This window comes from Opisthocomus hoazin, chromosome 2 (assembly GCF_030867145.1).
Source record: "Opisthocomus hoazin isolate bOpiHoa1 chromosome 2, bOpiHoa1.hap1, whole genome shotgun sequence".
NCBI lineage: Eukaryota > Metazoa > Chordata > Aves > Opisthocomiformes > Opisthocomidae > Opisthocomus > Opisthocomus hoazin.
This window is the reverse complement of record NC_134415.1, coordinates 114,688,348-114,703,718: the sequence shown is the minus strand read 5'-3', so window position 1 is coordinate 114,703,718 and position 15,371 is coordinate 114,688,348. Positions and strand designations below refer to the sequence as shown.

Below are 15,371 nucleotides of genomic sequence, written 5' to 3'. Positions count from 1 at the left end.
GCCTAAGAGAAAAGAATGGAGGCCACTTCTGCCAACTGTTTCTCCAGAACACATCCACCTCCTGCATTAACCATTTTTTACACCGAGAGATACATTTTCCTTCTCTTTTCATGATTTCACCACCAATATTGCTGATATCTGCTTTCAAAGACAAGGTGTTGTGGGGGATTGTGTCAAAGGCCTTACAGAAGTCCAGAGAGATGATATCCACAGCTGCACCCCACAACACCCCTCTCTCTGTACTGGAGAGACATGGATTTAATGCGTGGACTGCTTGGGGGATGAGGAATTGGTTGGATGGTCACATCCAGAGGGTAGTGGTCAATGGCTCAATGTCCAGATAGAGATCACTGACAAGTGGTGTCCCTCAGGGGTCTGTATTTGGACCAGTAACGTTTAAGATCTTCATCAGTGACAGAGACAGTGCGATGCAGCGCACTCTCAGCAAGCTGGCAGATGACACCAAGCTGAGTGATGCAGTTGACACACCAGAAGGACAGGATGCCACCCAGAGGGACCTGGACAAGCTGGAGAGGTGGGCCTGTGTAAACCTCATGAGGATCCTGCAACTGGGTTGGGGCAACCCCCAGTTATCAATACAGGCTGGGGGGTGAAGGGATTGAGAGTAGCCCTGTTGAGAAGGACTTGGGGGTACTGGTAGATGAAAAGCTGGACACGAGCTGACAATATGCACTCACAGCCCAGAAGGTCAACCACATCCTGGGCTGCATCAAGAGAAGTGTGGCCAGCAGGGCAAGGGAGGGGATTCTGCTCCTCTGCTCTGGCGAGAGCCCACCTGGAGTCCTGCGTCCAGCTCTGGAGCCCTCAGCACAGCAAAGACATGGAGCTGTTGGAGCGGGTCCAAAGGAGGCCACAAAAATGGTCAGAGGGCTGGAACACCTCTCCTGTGAGGAAATGCTGAGAGAGTTGGGGTTGTTCAGCCTGGAGAAGAGAAGGCTCCAGGGAGACCTTACTTGTGGCCTTTCAGTACTTAAAGGGGCTTATCAGAAAGATTGGGACAATCTTTTTAGCAGAGCCTCTTGCAACAGGAGAAAGGGTAATGGTTTCAAACTAAAAGAGGGTACATTTAGACTGGATACAAGGAAGACATTTTTTACAGTGAGGGTGGTAAAACACTGGAAGAGGTTGCCCAGAAAGGTGATGGATGCCCCATCCCTGGAAACATTCAAGGTCAGGTTGGATGGGGCTCTGAGCAACCTGGTCTAGTTGCAGATATCCCTGCTCGCTGCAAGGATGTTGGACTAGATGACCTCTAGAGGTCCCTTCCAACCCGAACTATTCTACAATTCTATGACTGGACTTTAAAATACAGATCTCACAAGCAATGTAAGAGACTTAATGCACTTACTTTACAGAGGCTCATTTTTAAACAAAGGGTGTGTAAATAAAACTCCTTTATTTATTATTTAGTTATTTAATTTTCCTGTTGCACTAGCCAATTGCTGATGGTCATATCCATGTATTTAGTATTACATGCTTCAACATCCTAAGACGTATCATTACGTAAAACAAAGTAACACAGACAACAAGATAAAGTTCCAGTGACAACTGTCCTGAACAGTCAAGTAAACTTTACCATCCCTTTACCCGTGTCATAATTCTCTGGTCTTGAGCCTGCAAGAGACTTTTCTCTAGCTTCATGTTTTTGCATTTCTGTCTGCTGTCAGCATCCATCAAAGCCCTTTATGGTTCAGAGCCCAGCTGTCGGAAAAGGCTGATCCTCATCCTCTATCGCTCAACAGCATTTATGATGAGCTAGGCTGATGGGATTTTCCTTTTGCAGATTTCTCAATTCAGTACTCTTTCCCCCAGTATTGAATCTTTTTATACACGATCAGAGCCAACAAGAATTAATCTTTGTAGAACATAATGCCCTTTTATTCTGCATATGACACACTTTTTGAATAGAGAATTTTTAGTTATTTATGGGAGTAATCAACAAATCAAACACTTTCCAGACACTCAAAACTTCCCACATCAATGGTCTAATTTGGTTTTAGTAGTCTTCAAACTCTCTGCTTAAATCAGGCAGACATCCCAGTTGCAATCTCTATAAAATGATGAAAAAACAAATAGTAAGTTTTCCCTATATATGATGCATTTAATCTACCCTAAAAATGAAAACCTTTGTGGTGTGTGCACAGATCAGCTGGATGCCATAAAATGACCTATCCCTCCCCATGCAGCACCCCCTTGACTTTTTCTTTGTTTATCTTCTTTATTATTATTTATCCAATAAATATAGGGACCAGAAATTAACCAAGAAAAGAGTGTACAGCAATGTAGCACAATCAACCCTCAGTCTTAACAGGCCTCTGAGAACTTCTTAACAGAAATAACTAATAAAATCTGTATCACAAACATCTTTGGCAGACATATGTATGAGGTGGCCATTCTGAAAGGCAAAAAAAGGCCCACAAACTTTATCTAGTTCATGATACGCCTGAAACTTCTAGATTTCATCATGCTCCAATGACAAAGAATGGCAGGTAACTAGAGGGGACTCTAGAAGAGACAAAGACAAATCACCTCAAACGTATGAAGTATTCCTAGGGAAACACTGAACCAGCTGTCAAAAATAGAATAAGCAGAGGTAAAACAATACATCAGACATCACCTCTCCATTATTTTATCTCTCATTCATTTTATGTGCCCAACTAGAGAAATCTCAAGACACTATTACAGTCTTGAAAACAACAATCTTTAATTCTACTAGAATTTCAACAGCCCTAAGTATAACTAAAATGAACAGTTCAGGCACTCCTGTCACGTGTAAGTAAACTGTAAGTCACACAATTATTAATGTACCAAACAGCAAATATAAAACATCCATTTACATCATATTTGATGTCAAAATAAAACCTTTCCCCGCAGGGTGACCTTTGCCAAAGTAATTAGGGAGTTCACATACATAGAAGGTATCTATAAAAAGGAGTAAACAGTACTTCCCCATACCACTGAGCATTAGGAAGGTAAATTCATACACAGCTGCTAAGACAAGAAGTTGAACAACTTCATTTAAAATTGAAGCAGTTTAGAACAGAGAAGCAGGTCCAGGCCTATCAGCATTTTTGTCGTGTTCTTAAAAAGAAATAGCAAACAGCTACTGGATCAACTGACTGAAACTGAAGAGACAAACACCTGAATCTACACATAACCAAGCACCTTGTGTCCTTGCACCATCACCACATCCACATGGTTTGGGGGACAGGGAAGGCAGTGGCAAACACTACCACTCCATCACTAGCACAAAGATGACTGACTGAAAATACTTACATGAAAAGCTTGTCATCCACAACCAGAGCAGTTAAGCAACAGAAGAGAATGAACCAAGCAGAAGAATGAACGAAATCAAACAAAAAGCAGCTTACAAAAGATTTACTACTTCACTGCTTCTTCAATGCTACTCTCTCCAGCACAGCTAGCATCTAGTCTACGTGGACCTCAAAGTGTAGGAGGACTCTGATGGTATTTTTTCTGTTGTTGTGTAACATACACCTACAGTTCTGGAAAACAAACAAATGATTAAAAACACATGCTTTGCAAGACTCTATAGTGCATGTTTTGCATGGGACAACAGTGCAGGGGCTCTGTGTTTGCATGTGCTAAGGAAATTTCCACTCCTATTGCCATAGTCAAACAGTAATCCTGTTTGATTGAAGGGGCTTAAAATGATTAGTAAATGCATTTGTTTCTAAGTTGACTTCCCTAGAATACAGTCTAAGCTTCCTTGACATTGCATATCCTAGGAAAGAAATCTTTCACTAACAAAGAACAGAAGCCATAAAACATGAGAAAAATCAGTATGTTCACATCATTTCACTACTTTTTTCCCTTCTTATATCTAAAGCTTTCAGGAACAGGAAAGTAATTTGTTCAGCTCTAATCACTTCAGCTGTTTTGATGTATCTACACACATACTTAGCATAATGCCTAGACAGAATTAATAGATTTCAGACTAGAACTACATTGATAATCTGATCTTTAATCAGGGATAGCTGAGGGGTCCACAAACAGCAGGTGGTTCTATACACCATGCTGCTCCGAGACAATAAGGAGCAGAGTTTCAGCCTTCCCTCTCAATTCTCTATTTCTTCTTGGTTTAACAAGTCAGACGCTAGAATTTACACTATAAATTCTTTCATGTTAAATTTTACAGCCACCTCTTAAAGAATATACTCCAAAGAAATACACTTCACTGCACAACATGTCACTTCCGTAGTAAATATTTTTGTGAAAGAGTTCACATATACAAAGAAGCAAATTTTTCAAATCCTGTCCAACACCTACTCATTTGAAAACAAAGCCTGCTACTCTAGATGAAAAGTACTGAATCACACTACCCAAGGCTACTTCCTGCAAAGCAGCATCACTCATAAGAACAAAGCCATTCAGTTACAGCGCTGTATCTCAGTTCCTCCAACGATAAATTCTCCCCCATAAGGTAAACTATTTTCACTTTCCAAATAAAATGGAGATATATACAACAGCTAATAAAGTCTGCATAACATTTAGTACTATGCCCCATTTTCTAGATATATAACTCTTCTTCCACTGTCCTAAACTATACAGTAGGATGTAGCTATGATTCACACTTATCCACTTTCCTCCATCACCATCCCTTCCCTATATCCCTGCCTGCCTCTGTACTATACTGATCCTTCTCACATTAGCCCTCCCTCCACATCCTCTGTCTGCATAAAAATTGCCGCACTCCTCCTGCCTTTGCAGTTCCTGTTAATTCCTCTGAACCTTTAGGCTTTTTTTCTTGTGTTCCCATTTTTTGTTGTTTCCTAGCCAAATTTAGTCCTCCACTTAATCCCTACATTGATGTAGACTTCATGAAAGAAGTCTAGATTTAATAGAAATAAAAGAAGCTGGTGGTCATCTTAATCACAGAAAATCTCATATCTAATAGCAAAACTCTTCCACCTTCTGTCTCTGTCCCCAGCGAGAGCAACTATATACAGTAAGCTTTTTGCATAAAGAAGAGCTTGACCTTGGTGCGAACAAATGTGAGACTGTGTGGGGAAAAGGCTAGGAAAAAAAGAGAAACAAACAATCCTACTATCAGCTTGCAATAAAATCAATAGTTACAAACACCAAACTTCTGTTGTTCCATGACTATGCTACAACTTAAAAAACGAAAGCAAACGTGAAAGTACTGTCTTCCTGCATTAGCAGGGGCAGTTGCTGTTAATACTCATTTACAGTATTTTTCAAGCATTTATGAAAGCAGGAAGAGCAACAGACTACTTTGCTAGCCTGCCACTCATCCAGGGATACTCACAATCTTTGAGTACGAACACCTCCCCTCCTCAATTTAACAGTCATAGTCTGCATTTCTGCATCCATTGCAATAATTTTCACTAGCTGTAAATACTTCTCGTCCTCTCTCCATCCCTGCTTTTTTAATCCTCTTTCTCTCTATCCCTGCTTTTTTAACCCTCTGTGCTTAAATCAGACAGCATTCTAGTCTTCAGAGGATTTGTTAGAAGTATTTGCTAGTTACCATCCTAGTTCTCTCAGAATCCTGGAAAATAAGCTACCCAGCCCCCATAAACTTTGCAGTTTAAGCTCACAGTTTTGTTTATTGCTTTGCTTACTTGCATTTGTATTCCTGCTATCCATTCCACCTTCTCCCACACTTCAAAAACTGCAGCAGAGCATTCATTTACATTTGGCAATACCTATACTACCTCCAACACTACTACATTCTAACTGTGCATTATCCTTTCTTTTTCTCCTCACAACTCTACGTGCTTAAAGAGTATTTTTGTTTTCCTTACTGCCTGCTGTCATTCCTGAAGAAACTCGACTTTCACAAATTTGTCTTTTATCTTTACACATACTCGTTAACGCAAAACTTCCCTCTGACTACTTGGCTTTTTCTTCCTATTTCTGACAGACTCTGCTCATTTGTGACACTCTTTGTGGTGTGTTTCAAGTTTGTAGTTTTTCCCATAATTTTCCCCTTTCTTGGGGTACTTCATGAACATTCTTCATGCTTTAGGACAAACTCCTCAGTTCTGCTGACCTCAACAGCTCTCAATTTAATGACTTTTTCCCTAAATACAACTTGTTTTGCTTGTTTTGCCTTGTTTTTGCTTTCAGTTTCTTTGTTTTGCTTTTAGTACACAATGAAGTGAGCCCACATCATTCAACAAACACTTTACTTGTCTCCAGTCTTATCCACAACATCCACTTGATTCCTGCCTTTAGATCAGCGATTCTCACATTAGCTTTCCCTGCTCCTATTTGTTTCCTTCTGTAAAAGCCAGCATCTTGACTCGTCATCACAGATGCCTGACGATAATGTGGCTGAAATGCAGCTCTTATTTATTCCTCTTGCGCTCTTCCTCCATACTTGCCATGTTAGCAGACAGCCGCTTTACTAGACCACAACCAACTGGTTCTCTTCAACTGAAATGTGTCTAATTCTGCACAGTACCTCCAAAATAAAGCCTTTCACTCTAAGCTAAGGTTTTTATCCATGATCTCATCATTTAATCTTGATTATTTCAACATTTTAGCCTTGACATATAGAGTCTTCCTCAGTCACATCCACTCATGATACTAAACCTTTTGGTTTCTCTTCTATGCGAATCCATCTCGTAACAGCACTCTCCTCCACATCAAATGTAAGACAGTGGTCTTTGATTCTAATACTTATTAGCAGGCAACACCAATCACCTTTTGTTACTCATGACTCCCCCACCCTCTGATCAGACTAACTCCAGCCACAAACACCCTTTTTTTTTAGAATCACACCTTCATGTTTTCTTACCAACGCTTAGCTGGTACTTATCTTACCAACACTCATGTTTTACAGTACCCACAAATTCTTCTGAGGTATACAGATCACTAAACATAGAATAGGAAAGGGAGCGAGGACAGAAGACATCCCCATAGCTGGAGAAGCTGCAGAAAGATCTCACCCAGAGATCATCTCTTCTTCCCTCTCTAGTAACTTCATTAAGAATATAACATTTATTTAGAGCCAGTGAGGACTGAGGGCAAGCAATAACTCTTGACACTAGCCCATCCATGAGAGGCACCCCAGGTTCACGTGAAGCCCATCGGAGCCCCAGCACCATGGGCAGGGCTGGGCCAAGGCCGCTGCAGAGGGGGCAAGGCTTGGGAGCTCCACGGAGGCAGGGCAAAGCACCCACCATCTCTGTGGCAAAGGAGTTTCCAGAAATTAAGAGAGATAAGGAGACTGTAAACATCAAGAAAGCATGGAAAAGCGTGATACCCAAGACAACGGAGGGAAGAGCTAACCTAAACAGGGCTAGGCCCAACATTTCTGGAGCTTCAGGTGCAAAGGTTATGTGTTTCTGCGGAAGTGGGGCAGACAGATTGGGTGGGTTGTTAGGAGTGAGGCTCAGAGGCTGGGGTGCATGAGTTTAGAGAGGGAATGGTTGTATACAATATATACATGTATATACACATACATATGGAAGGTGCAAATTATAAAAAAAAAAAAAAGATTTAAGAATTGAACTAAAATGTTTAAGAACCGCTACTCTAATGAATATGAATAAAAAGAAACCACTTCACAGTGGTTCAGATACAAACACAGTACACTAGTCAGGTGCATTAAGTTTCCTTGGACTCCTCCACCAGTATTCATCAGCCAAGTCCACTTGACATGTGGACTGTAAGCGCTTTGGAGGGGGGATTAGGCTTTTGTCCTGGGACTTTGCAATACCTTTCAGAACAAAGGCCTCACCTTTACCTAGCATTGCTGTGTATCATGGTACACAGAGAACAACATGAAGATGAGAAGAGGAAGTGAAAGTGGATTAAATCTAAACAGAATTAGCCACGTTTCACTTCTACTCTCTTTTAGCATCAGCATGAAGTACACTAAATCCAGATAAGATGGTTCTGAGAAATGCAGCATCACTAGGGAAAAATCAAAAGACAAAAGCCACGGTTAGTAAAATACTTCAGAAATGTACATATTTTCCACTGACCCTCCTATGGGGAATGGGGGCATTTGGTAATAGGAAGCAGATGAATCATGAAATACACCAGGGTAAGGTGCACAGCAATCTACTTACATGGCTTGAAATTGTTTTAACTGACTGCACATTGTTTTTACTTTAAATGTTTAAATTCTGTATTTTAAAATATGCACAAAGCTCCAGCTGAAGCCCTACAATTTAGCTCCTGTATTTCTGCAAATTCCATTCTCTATATTCTTCTCAAAAAGGAAAAAAAATTCCCACACTCCTTTTGAAATCATCATGCCATATGTGTCATAATGACTTGTCCAGAAACCTGGATGCTGATGACAGAGAACCACGATTTCAGAAAGGAAGCAGAAGTGGAACACAAAAATTTTTAAATAACATGTATTTATAGAACCGTGTTTAGTAATGAGGTAAGAAAAGTGTGCAGGTATGTTCTACAAAAGACCACGCTATAGTGGGCACAAAGATACATTTTGTTAAAAGGAAATATATAAATAATAGTAGTAAATTTCCCCAAACAAACTGCAATATATTACATTTCCCACTGCTTCTCAAAGTATATGAAAACACCTTCACAAAGCTTTCAAAAGCAAGTCACAACCACATTGTACAGGAAGACAGAACTCCAATCCTAAAGACATAACAAGCAAAAAATACATGACAAGGAAAGTATAAATTTTCAAAACACATATGCATATGCATGTATCCAGTCTCACATTTGCCCACCTTGCCATGCTGTTATTACCTCTCGCCCTCGTTAGCTTTCCAGAACCAAAATGAAGCGGAGAGAATTACAGAATTTTAATGTACAAGAGGGAATGAAATGCAATAAGCATCGATCCCTTACACTTCTCCAAGCCAGTTCAAAACTGTAGGATTACCTTAGGTGGCAAGAAGTTGTTACCACGTCTGATACAGAAGTCTTGCATTATAAGTGACAGTAAGGAATGAAAAAATTCAATACACAAATGACATGCTGCGTTTCTAGGACTAGAAATTACACACTATCACCCCCCTCCATCCTTTAAACTGTAAAATAACAGAATCTTTGAGGTGCAATAACCATGGACTTATAGAGCAAAGACAAGTAGAGACTTGAAATTACAAATTATGGCTTTAACATTAATTTCACGAATTTTACCGAAATTCCTGAAAAGTGTCTTTTAAATAGACCCCAAACAATTAAATGCTATTTCTATCCAGAGAGCTAAGACTATCTTTGCTGCCACTACATTGTTTATTTTGGTTGTATGTTTTACATCTTTCCAGCACACGTTTGTCCTGTCTACTTCCTAGAACACATTCACCCCAGCAGCAAGTGCTACCATGCTCGGGAGGGTGTTCCAGTAACCTATTAGACTTCTCTCAATGTTTCCAATCTCCTCTCTTTATAGGGAAATCTGTGCATGCAGTGAAGTTTAAGTAGGTAGGGTAACACTTGGCACCTCAAGTCCTGACTTAGATGGAAATGTCTTCGGCATATGAACTGTCTGCTGCTCTCTGTTTACATAGCAGACTGCACAACAGCCCCCCACCCTTCTTTCTTGGTCCAGAAGCACTGGACCATAATACACAGGCAGAATAGAAATAAATAGGTATATTTTTACAGGCTTCAGTTCCAGTTTTTCCTATAAAATTCAATCCATGCTTCAAAAAAAAGTGGCACACTTGGATTCTATTAATTTAACTACTCTATAAAATAATTTCTAAAAATCTTTCATGATCACAGCTACCAGGACCACTTTGCAGGCTCCATTACAGTTTAGGGACTATTTTAGGTAACTTACAGCACATAAAAGAAAGAAGTGCATGTACTAAGTAACAGCAGTACTAAAATCAGATTTTGAAACGTTCATGGCTTAAGAATGGTCACCATACATTTTTAGATCCTGGGACCTTTAATTGAAACAGTCAACTAAAAAGACTGCACTTGTCAGACTAGATTACTGATTTCAAGCAACCTCTCCCCCAATCATGTGACTATGCTCTGCACTCTATCAATTAAAACTTGTTTAATCTCAGTCACTATCATACACGCAAAGATTAAACAGTAACCTGTAAGGGCCTGTGACATATACTGCTTAATTGTGATTTTGTTTCAGCAGAAGCTAAAGATCCCCAACATTCGGCTAAGCAACATCCTAATCTGAGAACAATGCAGAAATTACATGATTCCTTTTCCTTTGAAAACACGTTGTGTTCCACGAGCATGCCTCTCCTAATCCCTTTTCCGCTACCGAGAGCGGAGGATCAGATTCTCTTTCTCCAAGTGTTTGAATAGGCACCAGTTCCCAGACTGCACTGCAGGCGCTTCTGGTGATCTCAAAAGCCATGATCAGAGGTTTATAATTGGTGTATTCGATCACATAAAACAGTAAAACTCAAGCATTTTCAACTAATACTAAAAATCAGTAATATTCTGCAACTGACAGAGGTCAGTTAATCCGAGTTCAGAAAAAAATGATTTAAGGCAATACCACTGCCCACACAGACATATCAGTAAATTATACACTTATAATTGTCAGACATCTTATTGATTTCCTCACTTAACAAGCCTCTTCCACTCCATCACTGAAAGCAAGGCCTCATTAACTAAACTTTAAAGACACTATAAGATACCTGCTAATTAAGACAGAATTACAAAACTGGTAGCCAGCGGTGTTAATGGTAAGTGCAAAAGACTTCCCATTGGGATCTGGAAACAGATTCCTGTGTTTGCACAGAGCTGGGCGCAGGCTAACAACTCTCACTAGCCCCCACCCACCTACTGTGCTCTTGCACTGCCTCCCGCTGCGCCTCTGCTTCCAACCGAGCGCCAAGGCTTGGGAGACTCAAGCCGGCTTCATGCAGGCAGTTGCATACTCCGCTCCAGAACCAGATTTGCTGGGAAAAGCAGTTAAGAGACATCCTCAAAGTATCAGTATTAACCAGGTAATTTGTTGATTCAATATATTCAGGATATATACAATATTCTGGAAAAGAAAACTTAACTGTCTTCAGTTAATAAACTAGCTCTTACAGTCGCTTGTTAAAATCAATGCATATACAAAACCACAGTCAGCACGGTTTCAACTTACCTATTAACTGCTCCGAGTAACACGTTCCCTAAATCATACACAGCCAGACTGCCTGGTTTTCAGAACTGTACTGTCTACTGCAACGGAGCAGCACGCACTGGTAACCAATGCTTCACGGCACTTGTGACACTGGAAATGCAAACAGGTTCTTTGTATTACCTGTATATTTTTAGATGCATACTTTACTAAGACCTAGTTCACAACAAGTTGATGATCTAATTCTTGCCTAGCTTTTTAGAAACAAGGTGCTGAGCACTGACTTCTCTATTACACAATTTATAGATCCTTTTTATCAAAGGATCACATTTAACCTGAACAACCAGGCACATCATGCTAAAGGACCTGAGTATTTCCAAACCCAAGAAGTCTGAAGAAAGATTTCACAGTTTTGAAACCATGAAAATTTGTTTGTTGCTCTCGATAAATCACAAAGAAAAAAATTCAGTAGTCATTTCAACACATGCTTTAGGACAGCAGCACAAACAGGCAGCAACTGCTGATATTTTGCCAGAAGTGCTAGATAGATCAATACTACTAGGAACAGCAATAGCCAGTGCAGTCTCTCACCTCCTGCCTTGCAAACTCTACTTAGATCTGTAAGACACTTAAGCACATTCTTTATCATCATTATCACAAAAGATAATTTTTGTATCTAAGCTAGCAGACAGCATCTAATATCGAAATACGCAGAGATACAAAGATTTAACATACTGACTGAGTTTCTTTAAAAATCAAAACAGAAGTGTATCAGAGTTCCGACACAAAAACAAATGGAAAGCAGACAGATTAAATAAGAAAGGAATCCACCATATTCAAATTTTTAAATGTGTACAATTCTCAATGCAAAAAAAAAAAAGTCCTTCAAGATGAAACTTACTGAGTTGAATCTTTAAAAGACCTTAACATAGGTCACAAATTTCATGTCATCATATATAAATTTTGTATCACCAGACATAAAAACTAAACACAAAAACTTTTTTGCATCTTTTGCCTGAGAAATTATATGACATTTTTGCAACCATACAGCTTTAAATTGAGGCTTAGAGAAAGACCAATTTTTGTGAGACTTGTAATAAAAATCCCTTGCTCCAGCAAAACCGTCTTTGACCCAAACGCTTACACTACCTTCATTTTTGTGTTAATCAGTTATTAAGCAGCTCTACCTTACAACTAAAGTGATTTGCTATCATAAATATTCTTTAAGAAAAAGTTGTCTTTGACACAGAATTGTTGATTTTAAGACTGTCAGGTTAATAAGGTATAATTAAATCCAGGCATTTAAGTGCAAGCTTGCAGGGAAGAAAATTACCTCAGGAACAAAACAGTAACTCCTTCTGCGCAGATTATTTTGAATTCAGCTCCTTGCTTTAGTGGTTTTGGAAACTGGCAAAACAGGAAAATCTTGAAAAGGGTGTTTAAACACCTAACCTGTGTTTTGTTCACTTAAGACACGTTAATAATCCATTGCTAGTGGCAGTTCTTTTGAAAGACGGGACATCAACTACTGACAAGATTCTTTTTGCTGAAGAGGCTCTTTTTGAAATATATGCTCACTGCAAAACAAGTCAACTAAACACACACTGTAAGCAAGAACCGATGTAACAGGTAGATGGAGCAAATTAATCTGCACCACAAGCAAGACTCCCCCCTCCCACAAGTTACTCCAGAGAAGCTGCCAGAGGAATCAAGCCACACAGCCGCGCTTCTCATCTCATTGTGCCCGTACGACTGGGATGCGGAATGCCCTCCCGCTGTGTTCAGACCTGTCCCAGCTCTCCCTCCGCTTCGAGTCGGCAGGGAAGAGAGTCTCTCCCCCTCCCCAGCGCCGGCAGCCACCCTCCCCGGCAGGGAGGGCTCTCACCACCGGGTTCAACGGCACGTTTCGAGGACCTTTACAGAAAGAAGCCCAAACCAGCTCTCTTCGCGAGACAAAAGCGGCTCAGGCGAAGCCCCGGCGGCCCGGGAGGAGGCACGGGGGGGGCGGCGCAGGCTCCCGCGCACCGAGCGGAGGCCGAACCGGCGCCGCGCCCTCGCCTCACGACCCTGGAGAGGCGTTTCCTGAGGGAAGGCGACCTTAGAGCATACACCCGAGCGGAGAAGGAGCTTTGGTTTCAATGTCGATGCGCGGGGACTGGAAAGAAGATTAAATCCCACCTGTGCCAGCAGGCAGGCGGACACAGACACATGGGGGAAAGGACGGTCCAACCCCCCGGACCCCCGGGGCTGCCCCAGGGCCGAAGCCCCCCCCCCCCGGCAGCCGGCGGGGCGGGAAGGAGGGGCGGTGGGGCCGAGGCGGCTCAGGTGTCGCTGTGAAGGAAGGGGGAGCCTGGAGAGTTCAAGTCCCCTCCAGGTAAGGAGGGCAGACGGGCGGAACCGACCGGCTCGGGGCTCCTCGGGCCCCGCTGCCCCCAGGCTGAGAGACGCGGGGGGGGCGACGGCCGGCACCCCTGCCCCGCCGTGCGCCAAGCTCAGAGCGGGGAGGCGGGCTGAGCGCGAACCCCGCTGGCCGGGGGAGCAGCGCCTCGGCCCTTCCCCCACCGCTCCTTTGCTTTCCCCTCTCCGCCCCGGCGAGCCCCATTTCCTCCCAGCGGCAGCCGAGGGCGCTCCTCGGGGCCGGGCGGGGAGAGGGAGCGGCAGGAGCCAGCGCCGGTAGCGCCTTGTTCTCTGCCGCCGCCGCGGCGGGCAGCCAGGCCGGAGGGGGCTGCGCAGCCCGCTCCCCGCCCCGCCGCGCCTCCCCTCCCGGGGCTCACCTCCTCGATGGCCGCCACCGTGTTCCTGCACTGGGCCATCCGGGTGGTGAAGTTGGAGGCGGTGGGTGACTTGTAATCCTCATTGGTCTCGGACACGAATTCCGACACGGAGATCTGGTCCGGCATGGCGGGGCGGGGATGAGCGGGGCGAGGGGAGGGGAGAGGGGGAAAGCAGGCGGCTCCGGGGGGAGGGGAGGGCCCAGAGGGGCTCCCCCCTCACATCGCTCGGCGACCGGCGGCGGCGGCAGCGCCCTCCTCGCGGCCCCGCCGTCTGGAGCCGCGTTGTTCCTGCGCCGCCACACAAGGAAACTCCCCGCACCCACACTCCTCCTCCCCGCGCCGTCACGCAGCACCGGGGGCCGGGCACACGCCCAGCGGCGAGCGGGGCGGGGGAGAGGAGGCGGCGGCGGGAGCTGCCTGCGCACCGCGCCCTCCCTCACGCGTTCTCCCTCACACGCAGGGCGGAGGCGGGCCGAGGCGAGGCCGAATGACCCCCCCCATGCCCCCCCTCGGTCGCCGCAAGCCGGAGGAGACCCGCAGCCACGCACTTGCCCCCCGGCGCCCGCCCTCAGAAGATGGCGGTCCCCGCCCTCTCTCCCGATCTCCGCCGAGGAGAAGCAGGCAGACGGGGAGAGGAGCAGCGAGGGTCTAACGGCGAGCGCCGGCTGGGTAATCCCAGGGACAGGCAGGACAAAACCAGCCGTGTAATTAAGATGGTGTTTAACGACAACAACAACAGGAACCCAAGGGCAGGGGAAGGTGCGGTGCGATGCCTGCCTGATGCGAGGAGCGGCGGGTGGAAGCCCACAAGACAGGTCTCTGCACTGTCCCCTCCGTCGCTGCCCTGCGGTGGCAGGGACAGTCTCTCCCCTCACAGTTCACCTCTACATTTCGACAGTTTAATCTTTTTTACGGATCCGCTGCCTAGTTTCGAGGGAGCTGAAGTTCAGAAATGCTGTCGTTCCCAAGAGGCCCGTGCAAAAATACTTGTAGGCTAAGTAACATCTAGATCTAAATTCTTAGAAAGCTTTTGCTGTACTCCAAGCGTTGTTACCAGGGAGGGAGACGCCTTGTTCTTCAATATAAAGCCACAAGGATGAATGGAGGCAGAAAGTGCAAAACTCATCCCCAGCGGTGGGGTTCGCGGCTGACGCAGCAGGAGGGAGGCTGGCGAGGTGTCACCGAGCGGGCATGGTGCTTGGTTGCGTTGGGAATATGAGAACGTGATCCATGGCGGTGGTTTCTCTTGGCCTCAAAGCCCTTAGGACTTCCAGCCTGTTAGTGCAGAAAGCTTTAGAAGTCTGTATTTTGGCCCAGAAACTCTCCTGTGGCTCTTTCACTCCCCTCTGGTGATACAGTTGCTAGCTTGCTGTAAGTGATTCTTTATTATGGTGATTTAAAACTCTCCAGGGAATTCAGATGACTAAGCAGGTACTCTTTTGCTGCAGTTTGTAAAATGTCCAAATAAATAACTGCAGGCCTAGCCCAGTATTACTGCCCTTTGCAATCCTTGTTACTGTTATACAAAGTTCTGGTTTAACAGA

At 44.0% G+C, this 15,371-nt stretch overlaps 1 protein-coding gene across 4 annotated transcripts in view; it reads right to left on the bottom strand.

Annotated features, from left to right (window-relative positions):
• ASAP2 (ArfGAP with SH3 domain, ankyrin repeat and PH domain 2) overlaps positions 1–14,302 on the bottom strand; it is a 96,064-nt gene extending 81,762 nt beyond the window's left edge. For 2 of the 4 annotated variants that reach the window (XM_075414807.1, XM_075414810.1), the window contains exon 1: positions 13,828–14,172. In XM_075414807.1, coding sequence (XP_075270922.1) covers positions 13,828–13,953 — 126 coding nt within the window. In that variant the 5' untranslated portion in view covers positions 13,954–14,172. Of the gene's footprint in view, positions 1–11,077; positions 11,207–12,386; positions 12,461–13,827 lie in introns of all 4 variants that reach the window. The other 2 variants (XM_075414809.1, XM_075414808.1) reach the window with 2 other exon arrangements.
• Between the last annotated feature and the right edge of the window lie 1,069 nt (positions 14,303–15,371).